This window comes from Phoca vitulina, unplaced genomic scaffold (assembly GCF_004348235.1).
Source record: "Phoca vitulina isolate PV1807 unplaced genomic scaffold, GSC_HSeal_1.0 scaffold6, whole genome shotgun sequence".
Lineage (NCBI taxonomy): Eukaryota > Metazoa > Chordata > Mammalia > Carnivora > Phocidae > Phoca > Phoca vitulina.
The window spans coordinates 1,006,716-1,031,317 of NW_022589709.1; the positions used below are offsets into that span (position 1 = coordinate 1,006,716).

The 24,602-nt window shown below is 46.1% G+C and overlaps 1 protein-coding gene across 1 annotated transcript in view; it reads right to left on the reverse strand.

Annotated features, from left to right (window-relative positions):
- The window catches only part of FAXDC2 (fatty acid hydroxylase domain containing 2), a 26,364-nt gene extending 2,282 nt beyond the window's left edge, over positions 1 to 24,082 (reverse strand). The window contains 6 exon segments of the mRNA XM_032403580.1: positions 299 to 492; positions 4,485 to 4,618; positions 7,023 to 7,126; positions 7,251 to 7,342; positions 9,745 to 9,792; positions 23,835 to 24,082. Of these exon segments, the coding sequence (XP_032259471.1) occupies positions 299 to 492; positions 4,485 to 4,618; positions 7,023 to 7,126; positions 7,251 to 7,342; positions 9,745 to 9,792 (572 nt within the window). The 5' untranslated portion in view covers positions 23,835 to 24,082.
- Positions 24,083 to 24,602: the final 520 nt, after the last annotated feature.

Consider the following 24,602-nt stretch of genomic DNA (forward strand, 5'->3'; position numbering starts at 1 on the left):
TGCTCAGGTCATGATCCCAGAGTCCTGGGATCGAGCCCCGCATCGGGCTCCCTGCTTGGCGGGAAGCCTGCTTCTCCCTCTCCCACTCCCCCTGCTTGTGTTCCCTCTCTCGCTGTCTCTCTCTCTGTCAAATAAATAAATAAAAAAATCTTAAAAAAAAAAAAAAAAAAAAGAAGAGGCTTTTGAGGCCAGGTGGTGTCGGTCTTGCACCTACAATTCTGAGGCCTCAGTTTCCTCCCTTAAAAGTGAGCCCTAGGAGAGTGAGGGGCCAGCTGTGCTTGGGCCGGGACCCGCTCACCGGTGTGTGTAGCAGAGCAGGACTTCCTCAATCAGAGTGAAGATAACCAGCTCCAGGAGGAACCAGTGGAAGGTGGGTAGCTCTCGGTGGTAGGGGTCTCCCCACAGCTTGAGGATGGGATAGAGGAAGACCAGCATGGGCAAAGAGATCACGACCTGGTTGAAGAGAACTGTGCGGATACACTGGCGTAGTTTCTCGGTGTCCACCTGCACGAGGTAAGGAAGGAGGGAGATGGACAGGAGTGTGAGAAGTAGGTCTTTCTAGAAACGGCTTCATGGTGACCCGCTCACAGGAGGCCCTCACTCTGGAGTGGATGCTAGGTGTGACGTTTGGTCATAGCCAGCAGCCCCTCACTGCTGCCCAAGCCCTGGGGTGGAACCATCTGGCGATACCCCTGCTTTTGGAAACTCCCTTCTCAGTAGCCTTCAGTCAGCCTGAGTCTGCCTTCTCCTTCCTGCAACTGTCACGACTGTTCTCCCCATTTCTCTGGCCAGGCCCAGACATACTTCCTGACAGGCACCATAGGGTGCCTCCAGGGTGCTTAGAGAAGGCTGTCAACTCTCAGGTTGATATCCTTATTCAGCCTCTGAGCCCCTCCTCATCCACAGAGGCTTGACCATGATCAGGTGCAGAGCAAGGTCACCTGCCTCCTCATGTGGCCCAGCCTCGCTGGACTAGGCCCAGAGTGATGAGAAGGTGAGCCAGAGAACTGCCTATCCAGGTCTTGACTGAACTTCCTGTGACTTGGTCTTCCTGGTTTTCATGGTGGGGCTGTCAGGATGGGGACCTGCCTGAGCATTCTGTCCAGGTTTTCTTTGGAGAGCTGGCCCCAAATCTCCTACCCCGCTGAGCCTCAATACTATAGCCAGCATTTGCCCAAGAATTAGTACCTGACCCTTCCCTTCCTCAGGGCACTGGGGCTCCCTGGAATAGCCCCACGACCACAGGTTACTTCCTGGGTCCCAATGAACTGGTTTGGGACTGGTCAGAAGGGAATTCTCCCTGAGTGGCCTCCGTGAGCTGGAGGGGTTCTGGCTGCAAGGTAAGGCTGAGTTCTAAGAGGTCCTCAGGCTTCAGGCCTTGCTCTTCCTCTAGCTTTTTCAGGTACTGCATGTACTAACTGACTCGAATCCACTCTCTAAGCTTTCAGTTCTATCCCATGGTGAAGCCAGGTCTGGCTAGCCTGGTTCGAGAGCACCTGTAGATGAAGCCATACACCTCTTCTGGAAATCTTGACTGAGAGGAGGGCATCACATGTTTACTCCTTCATTTATTCAGCTGATATTTCTTGAGCACCCTCTACATTGCAGGCAGTGTCCTGTGTGCTGGGAAGCAAGCAATGAGCAAAACAAAGATTCCTTCCCTCATTGAATTTCTATCCCTGGCACCAACAATCTTAAATAGAATGGTCAGGGTGAGCTTTGTTGAACAAAGAGATGAGGATGGTGAGGGAAAAGATACCTGGGGGGAGAGAGTCTTCAGGTGAAGGGCACAGCTGGTGAAAAGGCTCTTGGCCCACTGCAGGCATCCTTGACTGGAGAGGAGTGCGAGAAGTAGGAGGTGAGGCCAAAATGGTGGGGAGGAGCGAGGACATAGAGGGCTTGTAGGTCACTGGGAAGACTGGCTTTTACTCCAAGGGAAATGGGGGGTCACGGTGAGCAGAGAAGTGACAGACTCTTACAGGATTACTCTGGCCACTCTGTTGACCACAGCCTGTGGAGGAGGCAAGAATAAACACAGAATTGCGGTCCTATAGACAGAAGAGAATGACAGCTCAGACCAGTGGAGGTAGTGAAGGGCGGCCCTGCCATGAACTCAGACTGGGGAGGCTGTGGGTGGCAGTCTTTGAGGGGATGAACAGAAATTCTTTTGGGGACATGTTGGATGGGAGTCGGCAAAGAGGCCTTTGGCAATCTGAGCCTGGAATTCAGAAGAGAGTTCTGGGCTAGAGACAGGAATTTGTGAGCTGTCGGCATAGAGATTATATTGAAAGTCACGACCCTGGAAGAGAGAAGTGCGGGGGTGAAGACAAAGGTGGGGAGCAAGGCCTGAACCCTGGGAAGCTTAGCATTAAGAGGCGGTGGAGAAGAGGAGAGACCAGAAGGAAGATTGTGAAGGAGCGGCCACTGAGATAGGAGGAGAAGTGGAGAAGCCAGGTAGGAGAATATATGGCGAGAATGCGGAGACATGCAGCTGTGAAGACGGGCCTGCTAGGGCTAACGAGAGGAGCCTTCGAGAGCAGTGGGGGTGGAGCAGTGGGGGTGAAGGCCTGACCGGAGAGGAGGTTCACAGAAGAGGTGAGATGATGGGTTTGTGGTTATTGGGGAGATACCGGCTGGGGGAATGAGGGTGAGGTTTGTAATGTTTGGAACTTACTTTCAAATGGGTAAGCTAAAAATTATAGATGCATACGTATTTGTATTTTTACATCTAGATAATGCAAATACTGTAAAATGTTTAAAAGTGAATCTAGGCAGTGCATGAATGAGTGATCATATACTCCTTTTTTTCAACTTCTGTATCTATGTTTACAATTTTTCATAATTACAAAATGTTGGGAGAAAAGCGTGGACAGAGAGGAGTTGGAAACTGTACAGACAACTCTTTCCTAGAGCCTGGTTGCAGGTACTGCTCGCAGGCTGATGTGGAGAGAGTTGTGGGATCTCTCTTCTGCTTGCCCATTTCCTTAGTGAAGGAGGAAGCGAGGCTTCCTGCAGGTCAGGGAAGGAGGTGTTGAGGATGTGAGGAGGGAGGAGAAGGTGCAAATTGGCTATCCAGGAGAGCGGGAGAGCAAACAGGGCAGGGGGCTGGGGGCCTGCGGGGGCCCACGCTGTAGGAGCACTGGACCTGGAGTCCGACGAGAGGAGCCCTGGCTCTGCTTCCTAGTGACACTCTGACTTTGAGCTAGTCACTGCTCCTTTCGGAACCTCAGCTTCTACAACATGCAACCAGACCTTCCCTGTGTGGCTCTCCAAGCACTGTAGGCTGTCACAGTGAATGTTGTCATGGTAGGTGATACTCTTGAGAGCTGATGTGGCCTGCTGGTGAGAGCATGAGCCCCGGGGTCAGAGAGCTGGAGCAGGAATCATCTACCCATGTCACACCTCAGAGCCTGTTTCCTCATCTGAACCATGAAGGTTATGACAGTACCTGGCCTTGAGCATTTACTCCATGGGGTCTGATAAGGAGACCGCCTTGGTCTGACAGATGAAGGGCTCTCAACAGCCGAGTGTTGGCTTTGACACGTCAGCCCCAGTCCATGCCTGCCAAGCTGGACCTGGAGGAAGCCCCCTGGCTGGCTGGCAGTTACTGTCTCAGGTGAGCGGGGCCGTGAGCCTGGCCAGCAGCCCTGGTTCAAGAAGGGGCTATTCCGAAAGCCTGGGTCAAGGGCCTTATTTTTCACCCATTCTGCTTTCTGCAGTGCTGGGCTGGGGCAGAATGTCCTGATGCTGAGATGAGCTACCTAGGCACCTGGACCGATAATTAAAAGATGATTGTCTTCTCTGGGAAAGAAGCCAGAATGTGGTTTGAGTGGAGCTGGGGAAAGAATCTGGGGTTAAGAACGAACTTCTTGCATAAGAAAAGGCTCTTGGAGGTTGTCAGAGCACCAAGCAGGTCACTGGGCTCAGAGCACAGTGCGGCTCCCTTCCAGCGCCGTCTAAGTCGAAGACGTGTGTACAGGCCTTCTCTCCCCTACTGGGCTAGGAGTTCCCTGTAAGCAGGGTGCGGGCCTTGTTTCGCGGGGCTAAGCTACGCACCGGCAGTTGAAGTGAATGACTGGGAAGGAGGACCTGCTTAAAAAGCAGCCCCCGCCCACACATTCAGAGCCCTGTATCCACAGTGGGCCAGCCACCATGTCATCGTGCTTTCGGCATCCAGCCATTGCCGTCCCTACCCTGGTGGCTGAGCCCATCATTTCGGTTCCCCAAAAGCTGACCGCAGTGCTGTGGGGTGGCCCAGGCAGACACAGGGCCAGGGCTGGGAATCAGAAGACCAGAACATTTGTCCTGCCTGGCTGGCTCTGAGATCTGGGGCAGATTATTTCCTCTCTCCAACCTTCTCAGCCAGGGGAGCCTTGTACCCAGTAACTTGGCTCCCGGTGGCCACGCTCTCTTCTGGGCCTGCGGTGAGCATTGTGAGTGTGGCTTCCGCTCTTGCCTTCTGTGCTTTGCCCAGGAGAAGCCACTGCAACACTTATTGGTTCATTCTTGCCAACCTGAATTCGGTAGCGGGAGATGAAGTTAGGTTTTCTGGTTGTGTCAACCACCAGGAGGAGTCCATTGAAGCTCCAGAAGACCAGACTCGGTACTTGGGTGACACCTGAGGTTGGGGAGCAGAAGGAAACAATCAGGGGACTCGAGGTTCTCGCAGCACATGTATTAACTGAATGCAGCTTGACGGTGACTAAGGCTGTGTGGTAGACAGTCCCTTGCCAGGGAGGTCTTGGTGCTCCAGGCCAGAGGGCCTTAGTTGTAAAATGGAGACCACAAACTTCTAGGTGGTTGAAGACAAAAAAATTTAAAATTTTTAAAAAATTGTTAAATAGAAATAAAATTTATAATAAATATATAATCCATAAATACAATAATGAATAAATAAACTACAAATAAATTTAGGTTGACATCTGGGAGTCAGTGCCCATTGAACACTTTATGAATTCCCAAGGAAGGGAGAAGCAGAGGAAGTGCTTGGTAGGATAGGGTTCCCAATGAGCACTGGACTAGGAGTCAGTCAGGAATCTAATCCCTATGACCCTATTAACTGAGCAGTGGGACTTCACTTTGTCCACGCTTATTGGCAGTTATTCAAATGACAATACAATGTTACCTAACTCTTACACTATTAACTTTGTCCATGTCTTGGCAAGGGCATTTTACTTTGTGTCTCTGTACTGTTCCTCCCATACCCTTCTTGCCCCTACCAGAAGCCCCAGGGCCTATGGCAGTTGGGGCCTGAAAAATACTTGGCCAGCACTGTGGGGAAATATGATTAACACAATATCTTAGGGAGCAATTTGGCAGTATCCAAAGAAGAAAAAAAGAGAGTGACAGAAACAGGGGAAAAAAAAAAAAAGAAAGAAAAAGGCCACACATGTCCATACACATATACATCCATTACTGTGTTAAAAAAATCACAATAGAACACTTAAGGAGACTGAAAAAAATAGTTGGTATCTTATAAGTTCACCCATATATCCAATATAGATTCTTCTATATTTATACTAATTTATATAATATTTATACAATTTATACTAATATATGAACTGTGGTTATTTCTTGGATATGAGAGTGGGTGATTTTCACTTTCTTTAGGCTTATTTGAATTGTCTGATGTTTATTTTTAACAATGAACATGTATTTACTTTTATTCTCAGAAATCACATGCTTTCTTATTTTGGAAAAAAAAAGAAAATGTTAGGTTGGTGGTTGCTAGTAGGCCATCCATCAAGGTAGCGCCTCCTTATAGATCCAAAGGCTCCTTGAGGAATACAGAATAAAAGCCCCAACAAGAGAAGATCTTGCACTTTTTTCCAGCTGTAACACTTAAAATTGCAAACATTTATCTCCTTTGTATTTGCTTTTCATTGGGCTGAAAGGCAGTTTTCCCATCATTGTAACAGGAATATATCAGATGTTTTCCCACCACTTTCCCCATATATGTTTGTAATCTGCATTGTTCTTTTCAGTGACTCTTCAATGACAGCTTGCATTGAACCTGTCCTATCTAATGTTTAGCCTGTTTTCAGAGTTCTTCCAGCTGAAAACAATTGTCAGGGACATTTTATTTGTACTTTTGCTCTGTGACAACTGGCACTTTTTTTTTTTTAATCTCCCCTTCTAGACTGTGACATAGTTTTTTTATTATTTTTAAAAATATTTATTTATTTATTTTGAGAGAGTGTGTACACGTGGGAGGCAGGGGAAGGGGGGGAGAGGAGCAGAGGGAGGCGAGGCAGAGAATCCCAAGCAGACTCCCCACTGAGTGCCGAGCCTGCTTCAGGGCTCCATCCCAGGACCCTGAGATCATGACCTGAGCTGAAATCAAGAGTCAGACGCTTAACCGACTGAGCCGCCCAGGTGCCCCTGTGACATAGTTTTTTAAATGAAGTAAACACTTTATCTTAAATATCTCTACATCCTCTGTAAAAATTTGGCACAGAGTTAACATTAATAAATATTCTTTGAGTGAGTGAACCTGTGATTGAGGACATTCACCATTGTAGGTAACGCTGTTATAAATATCTATGCCTTTTTTCTTCCACCACATTTTCTTTGGCTTGTTGTGAGTCATTCACAATGTCAGTAAATATTTATTATGTGACCACTTGCTGTCAAGCCCCAAGAGCTAGATTATACCAGGGATGAGGACACAGTCTCATGGGAGATAGAGCAGCCCTGTGTGCTTGTGGACCTGATATCCAGACGCAGGATTATTACTCTAAACATGCATTCATTTTCACACACACGGTTTTGTTTTGTTTTTTTTAATTTTTCTATTTTTGGGGGGAGGGGAGTCTCAGGTTCTTTTCTTAGATATCCTTAGGCATCCATTTCAGATTGCCTATGATTAGCACTCTTTGGGATTACCAATGTCTTAAACTTTTCAGTCTTCATTCCTTGGAATAACGAGCTGAGAAATCAAAGTAGAGAAGTAAACCACAGACAAAGAATTAAACTATGATCATGTACCCAAATCCTAAGCACTCGTGGTCTGGGAACCTCACCTGTAATGTAGAGGGTCCACTCCTTCCCTTCGAATCTCGACAGCAGCCTCTCCCACTGGACTTGCCAAAAATAGCCAGAAGTGCCCCCAAATCTCTGAAGATGCCTTGGAAGAAAAACCATTCGGGTTTCTGGGTGAAGACTGGTGGGTGGATAGCTGCTTACCCCATGCTCCGCCCCCGGACCCCCAGCCCGCAGGTCCTGAATGCAAGCTGGCTGCACAGACCTACCATGGGACTGTGTTCCAGAAGGCCACAAGCAAGAGAAGGCCAGAGGCCAGGATGAAAGCTGTCCTCCTCATGGAGCCCCAGATGTGTCCCTCCTAGAGGAGGACGAGGAAGTGTCAGGCCCCATCAAGCCTCCTGCTGTCACAGGCAGCTCACACCGAGTCCTGGCAGGGAAGATGTGGGATCAGGAGCTCAACCACGTCAGCCTTGTACATCTGCTGGCCTTTTCCCAGCCTCTATGGGAGGCTCTTTTTTTTCTTTTTTAAAGATTTTATTTATTTATTTGAGAGAGAGAGAGAATGAGAGAGAGCACATGAGAGGGGTTAGGGTCAGAGTGAGAAGCAGACTCCCCGCTGAGCAGGGAGCCTGATGCAGGACTCGATCCAGGGACTCCAGGATCATGACCTGAGCCGAAGGCAGCTGCCCAACCAACTGAGACACCCAGGCGCCCTGGGAGGCTCTTCCTTATCAAGAGCTCGTGGGCTGTACATGGGTATGTTTATGAAAATAGGAGTTCAAGGTTGGGGGAGGGAAGAGAATAAACCTGACTCCAGAGAAACTAGCAGGCAGGCAGTTCTGTCACCCTGAGAAGGACAGGTGAGCCTTCCCCAGCAGTGAGGCTTTATCACCGGTCCTCTTGTGCAACAGAGATGCTCATTCTCTGTGCTTTGGAATCACCTGGGAGCTTTTTAAAAAAAAATCTCGATGCCTGGGTTCCTCCCCCACCTGATTACTTAAGAGTCTCCAGGGTGGGACCTGGGTCTCTATGTTTTTTTTTTAAGCTCCCCAACTAATTCCAGTGGACAGGCAAGGCTGAGAGAGCCATCACAGAAAGATCTGCAGGAGCTGTTCATGGGCCAGGCGTCTTTCCCCATCGCCATCCCCCTCTTGTTTGTGAAGAAAAGAATGAATGAACACACGCTCTGACTTTTAATAATTCCTCTGCTTCTGGTGAGAGGAGCCTGGGTTGCCAGCTCTGCAGGCTAATGAGCAGTTCTAGGGCAACGAACAGAGCCCTGGCAATGACTGGGAGGTCCCTGACCTAGTCTCCTCCAAGGGTCTGAAGTAGAGATCGTTGCAAGCTCGATGGTCAAACGAGGTGCCCGATTTGGAGAAGGAAAATGCTACCGGCTATGTCACCAACTTCCACTGTACCGTGGGCAGAAATTACAAATGTCCCTTCCCTCTGCTATTGCTAAGCCCAGATGGAGTCTGCGTATATCCTCTCCTGGGGGAGAACTGGATGTGGCAGTCCCTCTAGGTGTGTGCCTGAAGTTCCTCGGCAGGTTGTGAATCGGACCGTGGGCACGGGCTCAGGGGGATGTTGGGGGAAGGGAAGCTGCTCTAATAGGATGCTATGTTTTAATCCAGACTTCGGAGCTCTGAAGGAGCACGCTGGTTGGACTGACCCATTCAGAGCACCCTGAATCTGCCCCGGATTGTTTACTTTCAGCTTACCCCCTCCCACTTCTGATCGAAAGACCCAAGAGAATGAAATTGTTTTCCGTGGGCCAGTGAAAAGTTTTTGAAGCACTAGTGCTCCTCAGGTCCTGAGTTCTGGAAATGAACTTTTCCCTCTCTCCTTGAGGGCTGGATGGGTAGGACCAATCAGAGGAACTTATTCTTTTAAGCAGGCCACTGAAAGGTCACCCTCAAGCTTGCCAGACATTTAACTTGGGCTTTGCAATTATTCCTTTTTTAGTATTCAGAGGACCCTTTTCATGAATTTTTCCAGACTCGCTAAGAATTTTTCATTTGAGTGTAATCAGATCAAGTTAAATCAAATTAAAAACCTCAATTTCACATATACGATTAGCTATTTTTTTTTCAGGGATTGTGTTTTCTCTCTCTCTGGCAGCCCAAGTGAAAGGACTATAAACAGGCCAAAGGTCTCTGTGAAGTACAAGAGCACAGGGCAGATGTCAGCTGGGGTCAAGAGCTGGTTCCCCAGGGGCGCCTGGGTGGCTCAGTCATTGGGCGTCTGCCTTCGGCTCAGGTCATGATCCCAGAGTCCTGGGTTCAAGCCCCACATCGGGCTCCCTGCTCAACAGGAGGCCAGCTTCTCCCTCTCCCACTCCCCCTGCTTGTGTTCCCTCTCTCACTGTGTCTCTCTGTGAAATAAATAAATAAGATCTTTAAAAAAAAAAAAAGAGCTGGTTCCCCAGCCCCCAGTGGGCTTCTCCCATCTCTGGAGCAGTTATAGAAAGGGGTGGTTTCAAAGGCCTGAGGGATGGGACATTCTTAGGGTCCAAGAGACAATGGAGGACAGCTATCAGGCTTTTCAGCTACTCCTCCCCAGTGATGCTCCCTCATGCGGGCAAAGGGGCTTGAGTTACACGGCAGCCGGGAGTCCAGGCTTTGCTTAGCTACTGAAATGAGCACACCACCAATGTGTCAGCTACCCCTAAACCTTGGGGGGGGACCTCAGATACGCAGCACGTGCTGCTATGGAAGGAGTCAGTGGCTGCCTTCTCACTAGTATGGTGTTGGTATTTACCTGCTTTGCCTTCTCATTCTGTTGCATTCTTCTAGCTTCTCCCTTCATCTGGAATAAGAAAGCACCAGTGAGTCATGATGTCATGTTCAGAGGAAACCAAGGAAGTAGAGACCGGAGAAAGTCAAGGTGAATGGCTTGCTGTGGTTTTTAATGCTGACTACTCATTAAAATCATCTGGGGGGTTTCAGAACCTCTGTCTGGGCTCCGCCTCTGGAGATCGGTAACTCGAATCAGAGTTGGCAATGGGGGACTCCATCTGCATGGAAATGGCTCTCTACAGATGAGCTGTGACAAATCCTTCTTTGGAATAGCTTCACTCCCTGCCTCAGCACAGCCCTGTCTCATTCAGAAGCAATCTTTCCTCTGCATCTCCACTGTGCCCTAACTGCTGATGGCCTATAGCCCCAAGATAGCAGGACTGAAGCCAGGGCCTGGCCCCTGATTTGCGTGGACAGCTTGTGTAAGCTCTGTGAACTCAGGTTACCACACACAGGGGCTGTATTTGCAATGCTAACTGAAATGGAAGCATTTTGTAAACTGTTCAACAGGATTCAAATGCTGGGTGTATTTATATGGAGGAATCATTATGACAGTGAGTCTGGAAATCTGACACCTTTCCTCAAAGTTCTATCATAATTGTGTCTATCACTTACTGGTTTTATGACCTTGGTCAAAATGTCCTCTCTGAGCCTCAGTTTCCTTCACTGTAAAATGAGAATAACAACAGGGTCTCCTACTTGCGTGATCTCTGCTGGGAGGCTGTAAGGGCCATGAGGACGGGCTCTCTGGTGTGTCTTTCCTTGGGCCTTCGCATAGGAGGTGCGTAGCACATGTACAGTGAGTGGATGAATCAAGCAGAGGCTCTGGTTCGTTGGGCCAGTGTTTGCCCAGATGTACCTCGAGAACCCCTACATCAGAGTCACCCCGGGGGTTGGTCGAAACCCAGATTTCCAGGCTACGCTCAAAATCAGTCTCCTAGGGTAGAGCCTAGGAAACTGCATTTTAGACTTGTTCCTGATGTGGTTCTGGGGACTTCACTGTCAACCCCGGCTAGGTAAGCTATGGGCTGTGGGCTGGTAAAGGGAATGGCCATCACCTGAGGTGTATGGGGCTCAGGCTGGCTCTGCCAAATGTCTTCTCACCCAGTCCCGACTCCCATCCCTTCTTCTTGGCAGAAAACAGAAGCTACAAGTTTGCATTGCTACAGAACAGTACTTCTCTAAGTCTACCCACTGGGGGAGATAACACCAACATCATGAAATCCAAGCCACGTAATCCAAGCCTTTCTCCTTCCACCCCCTACTCTAGCCCTAGGCATTTTATTTATTTATTTGACAGAGAGCACAAGCAGGGGAGCAGCAGAGGGAGACAAGCAGGCTCCCCGCTGAGCAGGGAGCCCGATGCAGGGCTCGATCCCAGAACCCTGGGATCATGACCCCAGCAGAAGGCAGATGCTTAACTGACTGAGGCACCCAGGCCTCCCTCAATAAAGACTTTTTTTTTTAAGATTTTATTTATTTATTTGACACAGAGAGAGGTAACGAGAGCAGGAACATAATCAACCAAGCACAATACATTGGGACCTACTCTGTACCAGGCCCTGTGGCCTTGGATGGATACTGCAGGGCACACAGGGAAATCCATGGCAAGGACACTGCCTTCGAGTGGCTCATAGTCCAGCTGGAACCAAGCCTAGCAATATAGGATGAAGTCCAGCAACTGAGAAGAGAATGGCAGGAAAGGCCTCAGGATGGGGGCAGAGAGGAACCGGGCTTGGAGCTGGGGCTAGAATTCAAGATAGCACAGGCCTATTAAAGTCCGGAACAAGAGAATTATGTTCATCATCACCACTACTTTTAACATTCAGTGGGGCATTCGTCAACACAATTAGACAAGAGAAGATAAGCAAAGGTAAAGAACTGGGAAGGAAAAGGTAAAATCCTCCCTATTTTTGGAGGCAGTAATCCCCTCCTAATTGTGGGGGATACATTCCAAGACCCCCGGTGGGCGTCTGAAACTGCAGGTAGCACTGAACCCTTTATATACTATGCTTTTTCCTATACATCTATACCTATGGTAAAGTTTAATTTATAAGTTAGGCACAATAAGAGATGATAACAATAAAATAGAAGTTATAACAAAATACTGTAATAACAGTTTCGTGAATGTGAGTGATCTCTCTCTCTTTCATCCTTTCTCAAAATATCTACGATATTTATCCTTCAGGACAGAAATCTTTTGTCCACGTTCATACTCTTCAGTGTGGCACCCATAGATAGGATGCCACCGGCCACAGATTTGCCTTTGCTCATTGTCACTGCGGTTTGGTCCCAGGCTGCCATGGCCTCAACCTTAGCCCTTATTCTCAAGGAATAAATTGCTTGTTGTTATTTTTTTTTAATTGCTTGGTTTTTCTTTCTTTCTTTCTTTTATTATTATGTTATGTTAATCACCATACATTACATCATTAGTTTTTGATGTAGTGTTCCATGATTCATTGTTTGCATATAACACCCAGTGCTCCATGCAGAACGTGCCCTCTTTAATACCCATCACCAGGCTAACCCATCCCCCCACCCCCCTCCCCTCTAGAACCCTGTTTGTTTTTCAGAGTCCATCGTCTCTCATGGTTCATCTCCCCCTCCGATTTCCCCCCTTCATTCTTCCTCTCCTGCTATCTTCTTCTTCTTCTTCTTCTTTTTTTTTTTTTTTAACATATAATGTATTATTTGTTTCAGAGGTACAGATCTGTGATTCAACAGAATTGCTTGGTTCTTCTGATGGTTTGTGTCATTGTATGCGTTCTTGCAACTTCTATGTGCCCTTCTGGATGCACTTTTTAATCTTGGCCTTTTACAGTAGCTTCCTGGCATTCCTATTGTTTTTGCAACAAACTTAAAGCATTTCTCCATATTTGAAACAATGCCATGGTTTTCCTAGGAAAGTGGCAGACTGGGACAGTGGCTGGATTTGGTAGTTGGGTAGCTGGGGATTGCACTTGCCCTGAGTTGCCAGCCAGCTTGACTTTGTTCAGTATCCCACTATTTGTCTTCCTGTAAAGCTCTAATAATTACAAGTTCGGTGCTAGCACATGAATAGGCAGACATATATAACAGATGAGAAAGCCCAGAAACAGACACATATAAGAATTTTTTTTTTTTAAGATTTTATTTATTTGACAGAGAGAGACATAGTGAGAGAGGGAACACAAACAGGGGGAGTGGGAGAGGGAGAAGCAGGCTTCCCGCTGAGCAGGGAGCCCGATGCGGGGGCTCGATCCCAGGACCCTGGGATCATGACCTGAGCCGAAGGCAGATGCTTAACGACTGAGCCACCCAGGTGCCCCCACATATAGGAATTTAATATATGATAAAAGCAAATCAATATAAATGGACTTTGAACTGAACAGATGCTGAACCTCCCCTATGATAAGAGAAATGTGATTTAAAAGTACAGTAAGAGGGGGCACCTAGGTGGCCCAGTCAGTTGAGCTGCCAGTTCTTGGTTTTGGCTCAGTTCATGATCTCAGGGGTCCTGGGATTGAGCCCAGCGTCCGGCTCCTCGCTCAGTGCAGAGTCTGCTTGTCCCTCTCCCTCCCCCTCTGCTCCTCTCCTCATTCTCTCTCTCTCTCTCTAATAAATAAAATATTAAAAAAAAAATAAAACTACAGTGAGAGATTACTTCTCACCCATTAGCATGGCAACAATCCAAAAGTTTGATCACATGCTATGCTGGTAAGGCTGAGGGGACTTTAAAATTGTATTTGTTCTCATTTTTTTCTTAAGATTTTATTTATTTATTTGACAGAGAGCACAAGCAGGGGAGCAGCAGAGGGAGACAAGCAGGCTCCCCGCTGAGCAGGGAGCCCGATGCAGGGCTCGATCCCAGAACCCTGGGATCATGACCCCAGCAGAAGGCAGATGCTTAACTGACTGAGGCACCCAGGCCTCCCTTAATAAAGACTTTTTTTTTAAAGATTTTATTTATTTATTTGACACACAGAGAGATAACGAGAGCAGGAACATAAGCAGGGGGAGTGGGAGAGGGTGAAGCAGGCATTTTTAAAAGAAAGAGAACATGGGTCAGTTAAAATCTTAAAAAAAAATGTCTTGGAGAGCCTGGGTGGCTCAGATGGTTAAGCGTCTGCCTTCGGCTCAGGTCATGATCTCAAGGTCCTGGGATCGAGCCCCATGTAGGGCTCCCAGCTCAGCAGGGAGTCTGATTCTTCCTCTCCCTCTGCCTCTCCCCCTGCTTGTGCTCTCTATCAAATGAATAAATAAAATCTTAAAGTCTTTATTGATACACAATTTACATACCATATGATTTACCCATTGAAAGTGTACATTCATTCAGCTTTTAGTATGTTCATGGAGTAGTGCACTCATCACCAGGATTTATGTTAGAACATTTTTATTACCCCAAAGGGAAACCCTGTACCCTTTACTCATCAATTTCCAATCCCTTTCTCCTTCCACCCCCTACTCTAGCCCTAGGCATCCAGCAATCCACTTTCTGTCTCCCAGGATTTGCCTATTCTGGACATTTCAGATCAATGGAATCGTACGCTATGTGGCTCTTTGTGAGCGGCTTCTTTCACTGAGCATGTTTTCAAGGTTCATCCATGTTGTAGCATGGATCAGTACTTCATTTTTTATTGCCAAGTGATGCATCACATTTCATTTATCCATTCATCTGTCTACGGACATTTGGGCTGTTGCCACTCTGTAGCTCTCATGATAATGCTGCAGTAAACATTCATGCACAAGCTTTTGCGTGGACACGTTTTTATTTCTCCTGGATATGTGCCTAGGGGCAGAAGTGCTGGGTCCTACAGTTATGACATTGAACCTTTTCGGGAATGTAAAGTGGTTGCACCATTTTACATTTCCAATAGCAATGTATGAGGGTTCTAATCTTAGATCCTCACCAACACTATTTATCATCCCTATGGAAGAGTGTCATAAACTGGCTGAAGAGGAGCATTACAGATCATGTGGTCCTGCCCTGTGATGAGGATGAAGGAACCTAGATAAAGGAGGGCAGGCAACCTCCCAGAGTTTGTAGATGGCACAGCCAGGATCAGAGGCTGGCTTCCAATATTTCTAAGGATATTTTATTCTTTTGTGTTTGATTATACTCGGTTGTATGATTCTAGGTGCATTTTTACCAGCTATGACCTTCGGAAATACCGCTTCTCTTTGACCCGCGTTTCTTGTAGATTACTTCGGCTGGAGAAAGACAACAGTGACCTATGAAGTGCCTTCCAGAGTTTGAGAGTGAGGACAGCAGGAAGGGGTGATAGGCAAGCTGCTCACCATCTCCACTGGGATGACATTATGCAGGAGGAATGCGGTCAGTTCAGAGGAAAAGCTGTCAGGGAGGAATACTGGGACATTTGATACCCAGTCAGGGAGACAGCACCTGATTTAAGGAGAGGCACCAGAGGGCTTAGTGTGCTGTCAGTCCAATTCCCACTTGGAGGCAGGAGAAAGAATTTCAGCCACTCTGTGGACTCCACCCTACCTCCCCACTTGAGGCCAGCTTCCTTGTCACCCCTGCTTCTTCTTCCAGCTCCCTCTGTTCCAGATGAACCTGTTAGCAGGCCTGTAGGTGTGGAGTTCTGCCTCACTGGGAGCTCTCATGAAAAGCAAAGAGAAACAATGGATTGGAGCAAAGCCACCAGCATTCACTCTTGTCTGACCTGGGATGGCAGCCAGGAGTTCTTTGCTTGCTTGGGTGCTAGTGGGTGCTCCGTAGTCATATTCCTTACCACCCGAGGCTTCCAGAAGGATAGCTGAGCAGACACTGCAGGACGGCAAGTCTCAGCCCCAACCTGTGGCGAACACCCTTGCACCCCATCTCGGACAGCACATGTTACTTAATAATCTGGGTTTAAAAGGATTTCCAAAAACTCTCCCTTAAATAACAATTTTCTCCATCTGCACTGTCTTGAGCCGTTCCTGTTGGCCCCATTCCAAGTTTGCTCCACATCCTCCATGTGGATGGGGCCCGTTCCGAGAAGTCACCCTTTACACAGGGATAGGATTCTTGGACAAGCCAAGGTCATTTTCAATCTGGCAGTTTGCTGCCTGGAGTTCTGAAAAGCACAGAGCTTTCAGCATGAGGAAGGTAGTGGTACATTGCGGCCAAGCCTGGCAAGTGTCTTAATGATAAGGAACCAAGTGTCAAAGGAAGCACCGTAAGCTGAGAAAGACTTGGGGATCTCAATGCCTGCAAATCATTTGCACACAGGTAGAACTTTTCTATCACCTTGGATTTCCCTCCTTAGTTCCTGCTAGGAAGTGGGAAGACTCCGTTTACCCTGTTGAGATAACCGTCTCTTCTGGGGAAGGAAACAGAAGGATTTGGGGTTTATTTGTTAAGCTTCCAGGACTGCTCTACTGTGGGAACTTCACTTACAAGCCAGAGTCTCATCCTAGCTTTTTCCCCATTAGCATCACCATTATCTTTGCCAAGAGCTTGTGAAGCTAATGCAACATGGTTTCTTATCTTTAGAAGCTCATCCATTCCTTCCAGGAACATTTACAAAGAACTTACTTTGTGCAAGGAACCCTGGAGATACAAGGATAAATGAGAAACTATCAGTTTAGATACATAAACCCATCATTCCAAAATCTGTATGGAAAGTACTTGGCTAGAGGTCCGGGCCAGAGCTAAGAAAATACTGAGTAGGGCAGGAGATCCAGCATACCCAAGAAATCTTTAGAGGAGGACAATGCCCAGGTTTTCTCTGCACTCTTAGACACACGATCTCCAACCTCAAAACTTAACCTTTTCCTCCTGGATTTCATCTTAGCTTATCCAAGGAATGTTGTGTTTTAGTTAGATTATACTTCTTAAATCTTTTTTTTTTCTTAAGATTTTATTTATTTGAGAGAGAGCACAAGCCAGGGGGGAGAGGCAGAGAAAGAGGGAGAAGCAGACTCCCCACTGAGCAGGGAGCTCGATGCAGGTCTCAATCCCAGGACCCCGGGATCATGACCTGAGCCGAAGGCAGACGCTCAACTGACTGAGCCACCCAGGAGCCCCTACATCATACTTAAAAAAAAAAAGAAAAAAGGCAAGATAGATGTCACAAAAACAGACACATAGATCAATGGAACAAAACAGAAAACCCAGAAATGAACCCACAATTATATGGTCAATTAATCTTCAACAAAGCAAAAAAGAATACCCAATGGGAGAAAGAATGTCTCGTCAACAATGTTGGGAAAACTGGACAGTGACATGCAGAAGAATGAAACTGGATCACTCTTACACCATACACAAAAATAAACTCAAAATGGATTACAGACCTAAGTTTGAGACATGAAACCATAAAAGCCCTTGAAGAAAGCACAGGCAGTAATTACTCAGACATCGGCTATACAACTTTATCTAGATAGGTCTCCCGAGGCCAGGGAAATAAAAGCAAAAATAAACTACTGGGGCTACATCAAAATAAAAAGCTTCTGCCACAGCCAAGGAAACAATCAACAAAACTAAAAGGCAACCTACGGAATGGGAGAAGATATTTGCAAATGACATATCCGATAGAGGGTTAGTATCCAAAATACATAAAGAAATTATCAAACTCAATGCACGCAAAATGAATAATCCAATTAAAAATGGGCAGAAGAGCACTGGGTGTTATATGCAAACAATGAATCATGGAACACTACATCAAAAACTAATGATGTAATGTATGGTGATTAATATAACAATAATCAATCAATCAATAAATAAATAAATAAATAAATTTTAAAAAAATGGGCAGAAGACATGAATAGACACTTCTCCAAAGAAGACATCCAGATGGCCAACAGACACATGAAAAGATGTTCAACATCACTGATCATCAGGGAAATGCAAATCAAAACTACAATGAGAGATCATCTCACACCTGTCAGAATGGCTAAAATCAACAACACAAGAGAACAACAGGTGTTGGCAGGGATGTGGAGAAGGGGGATCCCTCTTGCACTATTGGTGGGAACACAAACTGGTGCAGCCACTCTGGAAAACAGTATGGAGGTTCCTCAAAAAGTTAAAAATAGGGGCGCCTGGGTGGTTCAGTTAAGTGTCTGCCTTAGGCTCAGGTCATGATCTCAGGGTCCTGGAATCGAGTCCCACATCGGGTTCCTTGCTCAGCAGGGAGTCTGCTTCTCCCTCTCCCTCCCCCGCTCATGCTTTCTCTCGCTCACTCTCTCTTTCAAATAAATAAAATCTTAAAAAAAAAACTTAAAAAAATCAAAATAGATGTATGAATCTACCACATGAATATCAAAACTGCCATTGAAGATATTCCCTAGTCCATTACTTTATGCTCCAAAAGAAGTAACGTACTTTGTATGAAGATACAGATGCTAAATTCTATAAAGAAATTAGTGTACAGTTTTCCTCTTTGGAAGAAGTGGTATGCTTTTTTGTAAAATGCAGAAAAAATTTGAGTCAATCCATTTTGGTCCCTCCACCTCTGCCTTTTTGCTTTGGCTGCCAGGAAGCTCAGAGTTAAGTTTAATGCTCAATTACACATTGGGGAAGTTTTTTTCTATTATACAGTCCTATATAAAAAATGATGTATATATAAAGATGTTCAATGTGACAGGTTTTAATGGCTAAAGATTAGAAACAAGTTAAATATCCATTAATAGCAATTGGTTAAATTATAGTACATCCAGTGGTGAACATTTTTCAGCCAGTAAAGGAATAAGGCAACTTTGTGTGTACTCTCCAGAAGTATTAAGTGGGGAAAAAAAAAATGGGTGGAACGTGTGTGTGTGTGTGTGTCCTGTTTATGTATGCATAGGATAATACATAGAATATTTGACTATAGCTGGAAGAATATCTAAGAAACTGTTTACAATGGTGGTTTCTGGTGAGGTGAACTAGTTCACTGCGGGACAGGGTAGAAGGAAGGCTTTTTACTATATGCCGTTTCCTGCCTTTTGAATTTTGTACCATGAGTATATTTTACCGATTCAGAAAATTACAGAATTGTTAAAAAATTTATTTTTTTTATTTTTAAGATTATTTATTTATTTGACACAGAGAGAGAGACAGCGAGAGAGGGAACACAAGCAGGGGCAGTGGGAGAGGGAGAAGCAGGCTTCCCGCCGAGCAGGGAGCCCGATGCGGGGCTGGATCCCAGGACTCTGGGATCATGACCTGAGCCGAAGGCAGACGCTTAACGACTGAGCCACCCAGGCGCCCCAGAACTGTTAAAAATTTTTTAAATAAATTGAATGCCCATTCATAGGAAACATTTTATTGAAGATCTTTAGAGTAATTAGCTCTCTCTTTAATTAGCTTTCCATTTCTCTAAATCAGATTAATTTCAATTCCTTTGAGAAGTCTTTGTTTCCCCTGAAATTGTAGGCCATTTTTTTCCATGTTTATTTTTCAGGATAGAAAGGTCCATAGCTTTCATTAGATTATTAAAGGTAACTCTGATTGAGTCAAGCAGAGAAAGACAATTATCATATGGTTTCACTTACATGTGAAACATAAGGAATAGCATGGAGGACATTAGGAGAAGGGAAAAATGAAAGGGGGAAATCAGAGGGGGAGAAAACCCAGGAGAGACTATGGACTCCGGGAAACAAACTGAGGGTTTTAGAGGGGAGGGGGATGGGGGGATGGGTTAGCCTGGTGATGGGTATTAAGGAGGGCACGTACTGCATGGAGCACTGGGTGTTATACGCAAACAATGAATCAGGGAACACTACATCAAAAACTAATGATGAACTGTATGGTGACTAACAACATAAAAAACAAAACAAAACAGTGAGTGCCTTGTTTCTTCTCCTTTTTTTGCGGGGAGGAGGGTGAGGGGGGGAGGGAGGTTAACAACTTTACATGGTCCTGAAGAAGAGCAATGGCAGTAAAGCATCTGGTTCTTCTCTCTATAGATCACAATTCAAAACAGTATGAAAGGTATTTATTGAGTGTCGGATGGTTTCTGATCAGTTTTTACCTGTTTGCAGCTGTTCTATTGTATATATCCTTTACTGGAAGTTATTTCAAACTCTTTGGAGATGGAGACTGGGTATAAAGTATAAATAAACAGAACCAGATACTAAAATTAAAAACAAGAACTAAGAGAGAGTAGGATGACTATCTGTACCATGAGACATTGACCCTGGAAGGAGGCAGCTCTGCTTGATTCCAAAGGCAGAGTTCTGGGGCGCCTGGGTGGCTTAGTCGGTTAAGCATCTGCCTTCAGTTCAGGTCATGATCTCAGGGTCCTGGGATCGAGTCCCACATTGGGCTCCCTGCTCAGTGGGGAGCCTGCTTCTCCCTCTCCCTCTGCCCCTCTCTCCACTCATGTGTGCATGCTTTCTCTCTCTCAAATAAGTAAATATAATCTTAAAACAAAACAAAACAAAAACAAAACAAACAAAAAAAACAAAGGCAGAGTGCTGATGCCCATGATGTCCATGTGATGGAAACTAAGTGCGGCTGGACTGAGTGATTAGAGGCTGATATCTAAGTTAGACCTGGGAACCTTCGGCTACCAGGTAAACCTTCTGGCCAAAGGAAAGGTGACCATTTATCTTCTGGTGGTGGGAAGGCCTCTTTGGCTGCAGGAGTCACAACATTTGTCTGTCCACCTCTGATTTCAGTGGAGGTGAGGAAGCATTTCCTAACATTTGTTCTTTGGCTAAGCTAATACGCCCACATACTATCTCCCAAGATATTTACCTCGGTGTTTGACTCCTCCAAGCTACACCACCCTATATTCTGCTGAATATTTTATGCCAAAGCAGCTTATTTTCTGCGCCTCTCTACCTGCCGGCAGACATGTTTTCAGTTTTAAGTGGACAGAGTCTGTCCGAAAGGTTCTAGGAAAGTCCCCAAACATGGTAGGGTGATGTGTCTTCAACCACAGAAGTTCTTAACATCGATTGCCAATGGGAGTGCTCAAGTTAGAAGTTTTGGCAAACAAAATCAACAGCAATTATTAATATTTAATATGTTAAGGTGCTATAATCATTACATTTTTATTGTGCTTTCCCTCTCTGACCTTTTCCTTTACCTTTTAAAGTCTCCCATCTAACACCTAGACGTGATCTCAGAGCCCTTCAATTCAGATGCTACCGTTTTCCATCGGAAGACATGGGGGCATAGAAAGGTTCAGTGCTCAGCTTCAAAATACGCAGCCATTTAGTGGCAGAACTTGATTTCAGTGCTTATTATACCAACTGAGTCTGCAAAAAGTGTAGAATGTGCTGATGTTGATGCCTGCAGGGTGGGCATCAGGATTGTGAAGGAACACAAAGGAATGAGATCAGCCTCTATTGGCCATGAATAATGGATTAGATAGTGCGTGTGTATGTGCACACGTGCAAGTGTTTTAATACCAGAGGGAAAACAGAACATGTTTTCTCTAAAATATTAGTCATTTTTTCAAGAAACGTTTACTGTATGCAAGATACAATGGTAGCCATAGGGGATACAAAGATGATAGGACATGCTTCTTGCCCTACTTAATAAAGTAATACCATATAGCTTTGATTTTTCAAGTGAGAAAGTATGTAGGAGGAGAATATGAAATTGCATTTACGATGGGAATGCATTTAGGGAGGAGAAAGAAAGAAAGGCACTAACGGTAAATATTCTAATACTCTGTAACAATGAATTGATTCCCCTTTAAAGGGAATTTGATATATATTGTGAGATTATCCAAATTAGATACTTTTTAAGTATGGTTCTTTTGAAAGCAGATGATTCCGACTATGCAAGCTTTTTATTGCAGAATCCCCAGCCTAGGAAAATGATACGGTGAGGCTACAGCTGATGTTCATGACCTCGAGAATCTGAATACAGAACAGAGGAATGGGGTGAGGGTGGGAGGAGTAGAGACTGTTTAAGTTTTGTCTGCAGCCTGAGACTTTCAGATTTTCTTTTTTTAAAAAGATTTTATTTATTTATTTGTCAGAGAGAGAGAGAGCGCACACACAAGCAGGGGGAGTGGCAGGCAGAAGGAGAAGCAGGCTCCCCACTGAGCAGGGAGCCCAAAGTGGGACTTGATCCCAGGACCCTGGGATCATGACCTGAGCCGAAGGCAGACGCTTAATGGACTGAGCCACCCAGGTGTCCTTCTTTCAGATTCTAGGTCCCTGAATATTCTGCATGGTTGATGAGTGTTCCCATTTTATAGGTATAAGATATATCATCTTTATATGACTGTGTACTGTTTCTTTGTAAACATCTTGTGAAATTATTAGAATTATTTACTTTCAGAGGAGGAAAAAAAAAGACCAAAAAAAAGACAAAGAAAGACATGTAAGACCTCATTGATCATCTAATCTACCCCTTCTGTTTTATAAGCAAAGAAGATTGGCCTCAATTAGCAGAACTGACTTATTCCAAACTCCATACAATTTCTGGGAAAGTCCAGGCTTCCCGAGACTTCACTGGGCGCTGCATGTGTGTTTGGAGGAGCACAAATTGTCTTTCATAAGTGGGAAATGACATCGGGAGAGGGCTCCTGGCAGGAGGACGAGAACTCCCATTACTTCAGCCTCTGCTCTCAGGCTGTTCATGGTCTTGGAAAAAGCTGAGCAGGCCATCTCCAGGGCTGAGGACACTGACCTGAAACGACCTTCCTCTGGTGAGGAAGATTCTGAGGAGCTGCTGTGACCAAGGTCTGCGCACAAGTGAGACTTTTATAGGTGACAAGATTCTCATTCAAGAAGACGAAATGCCTGAAAAAAGGTGAAACTCTGAGCCAAAAGACTCAGGATTGTTCTACCAATGTTCCCTTCCCTGCCTTTGCTGCAGGGTCTGTGTACCCTTTAAGAACTGCCTGTCCCCGGCGCCTGGGTGGCTCAGTCGTTAAGCGTCTGCCTTCGGCTCAGGTCATGATCCCAGGGTCCTGGGATCGAGCCCCGCATCGGGCTCCCTGCTCAGCGGGAGGCCTGCTTCTCCCTCTCCCACTCCCCCTGCTTGTGTTCCCTCTCTCGCTGTGTCTCTCTGTCCAATAAATAAATAAAATTAAAAAAAAAAAAAAGAACTGCTTGTCCCTCCTGTTGGCTTGCTGTTGGCTTGCTGGTGAAGAGGAGCCTGCCTGTTTACAGCACCAAAAAGAACTGCTTGTCCCTCCTGTTTACTGGGAAAGCCACAGCACCAGACACACGCCTGCCATGGAGCAGATACTCAGGAAGTATCTGTTGAATACATGAAAGAAGGGGGACTGAATAAAAAGCATTGTTTTTTGCCCTCAGAAGGTGTCCAACATTTGCTTTGAATATATCAGCACCTTTCCCTGGTACTAAGGCCTTTCCTTTCTAAGGCCAGAGGCTGATGCTCAGAGCATTTCTGTTATCAAATTGAATTCAGAATCGTGATATCTCAACCTGAGAAATGTAGTCGGAATTGCACATGAAACGGAAGCAAACCACAGTCTGTATCCTGTCTTGCTTGCCTGAAGCCCCAAGGGGCCTGGGGGAGCCCCTGAGACTACCAGCCTTAACGTTCATCCCCATCGACCTCGCTGACCGCATCCTCTCACCCAGTAAGCTTTGTGGGAATCCTTCCCCGGAACCACCAAGCTTCTAGTAATTCTACAACCATTGCTAAATCTTACTATGTTGCAACAAGACAGCCTTCACACAGTTGTCCATTTCTAGCTCACACCTTGATCTTGTTTTAAGACAGTTAAAACTGGCTACCTGCCTTCAGGTGATCCTGGCAGGTCAGAGAAGCAATTTGTTGCTTCCCGACAGACTTGCAGTTGGGATTTTCCTCTTTCGATTCTGACTTGAGAGTTTCTCCTTTATTCACAGGGTTGTGAAGCCAAACCCTGTCCATCTGACACGACTGACGGTCAGTTGCTAGAAGAACAAGGCTACAGAGGACGGCACAAAGGCAGGCTCTGCGGACATCAGCGAGGGCCATGAAGGGGACGCTGGGCAGCGAGAAGACGTCCCAGGACATTGTTCCGAGGTAAATCTCACCTGTTCTGTCCGTGGGGGAGGGCAGAGAGGGGGCAGAGGGGAGAAGAACGGACTCTGCCTTTCTTGAAGGGAACTCGGAAGCGCCCAGACGGTGGCGAACAGCTCCCTCCCCCGCAGCTCCCCGCTCACCTCTGCGGTGGCCCTTGTCCCAGCTCCTCCGAGGTCCCGGCCGCAGCCCAGGCTGGACTCCGCTTCTCCCTCGGCCCCTACCTAGGCGGCTGCTGTCACTGCGCCGCTGCCCGACCGCGCGGCTCCCCGGTGGCTTGCGGAGGCCGGTCGCGGTGATCGAGTTACCCTGCAGCCCACTGGCTCGGGCCAGGCACGTGACCAGAGAAAAAGTTTGGGTCTGCGTGGACTGGAGACAAAAAACGCCCTTCTTCCCGAAGGACATCTCCTTAAAGCCAAGAGCAAATGCGCACTTCAAGTAGGAGCTTGAAAGAGCGCATCTGGCCAAACTCGGGGCTTTTTTCCCCTTCTTTTTAAAAACTTCCTTCATCTTCCTCAGCTTAAGATGTTGCTGTCCCAGGGAGGCAGGTGCATTAAAAGATGTGGCTATCAAAAATAAATAAGTAAATTAAAAAAAAAATGGGGCACGTGGCTGGCTCAGTGGATGGAGCCTGCAACTCTTGATCTCTGGGCCCTGAGTTCAAATCCCACCTTGGGCAAAGAGATTAATTTAAAATAAAGAAAGAAAGAAAGAGGGCAAAAAGATTAATTTAAAATAAATAAATAAATAAATAAATAAATAAATAAATAAATAAAAGATGTGGGTATCAGATACTGTGGTGGGCAGTCCAAGTGGATAAAAAGGTTACATGGACCAGAGGATCTCATTTGCTCATTTTTTATTACTTCTGTTGCTGCTGAGGGCAGGCAAGGGAGGAAAGATGCATCAAC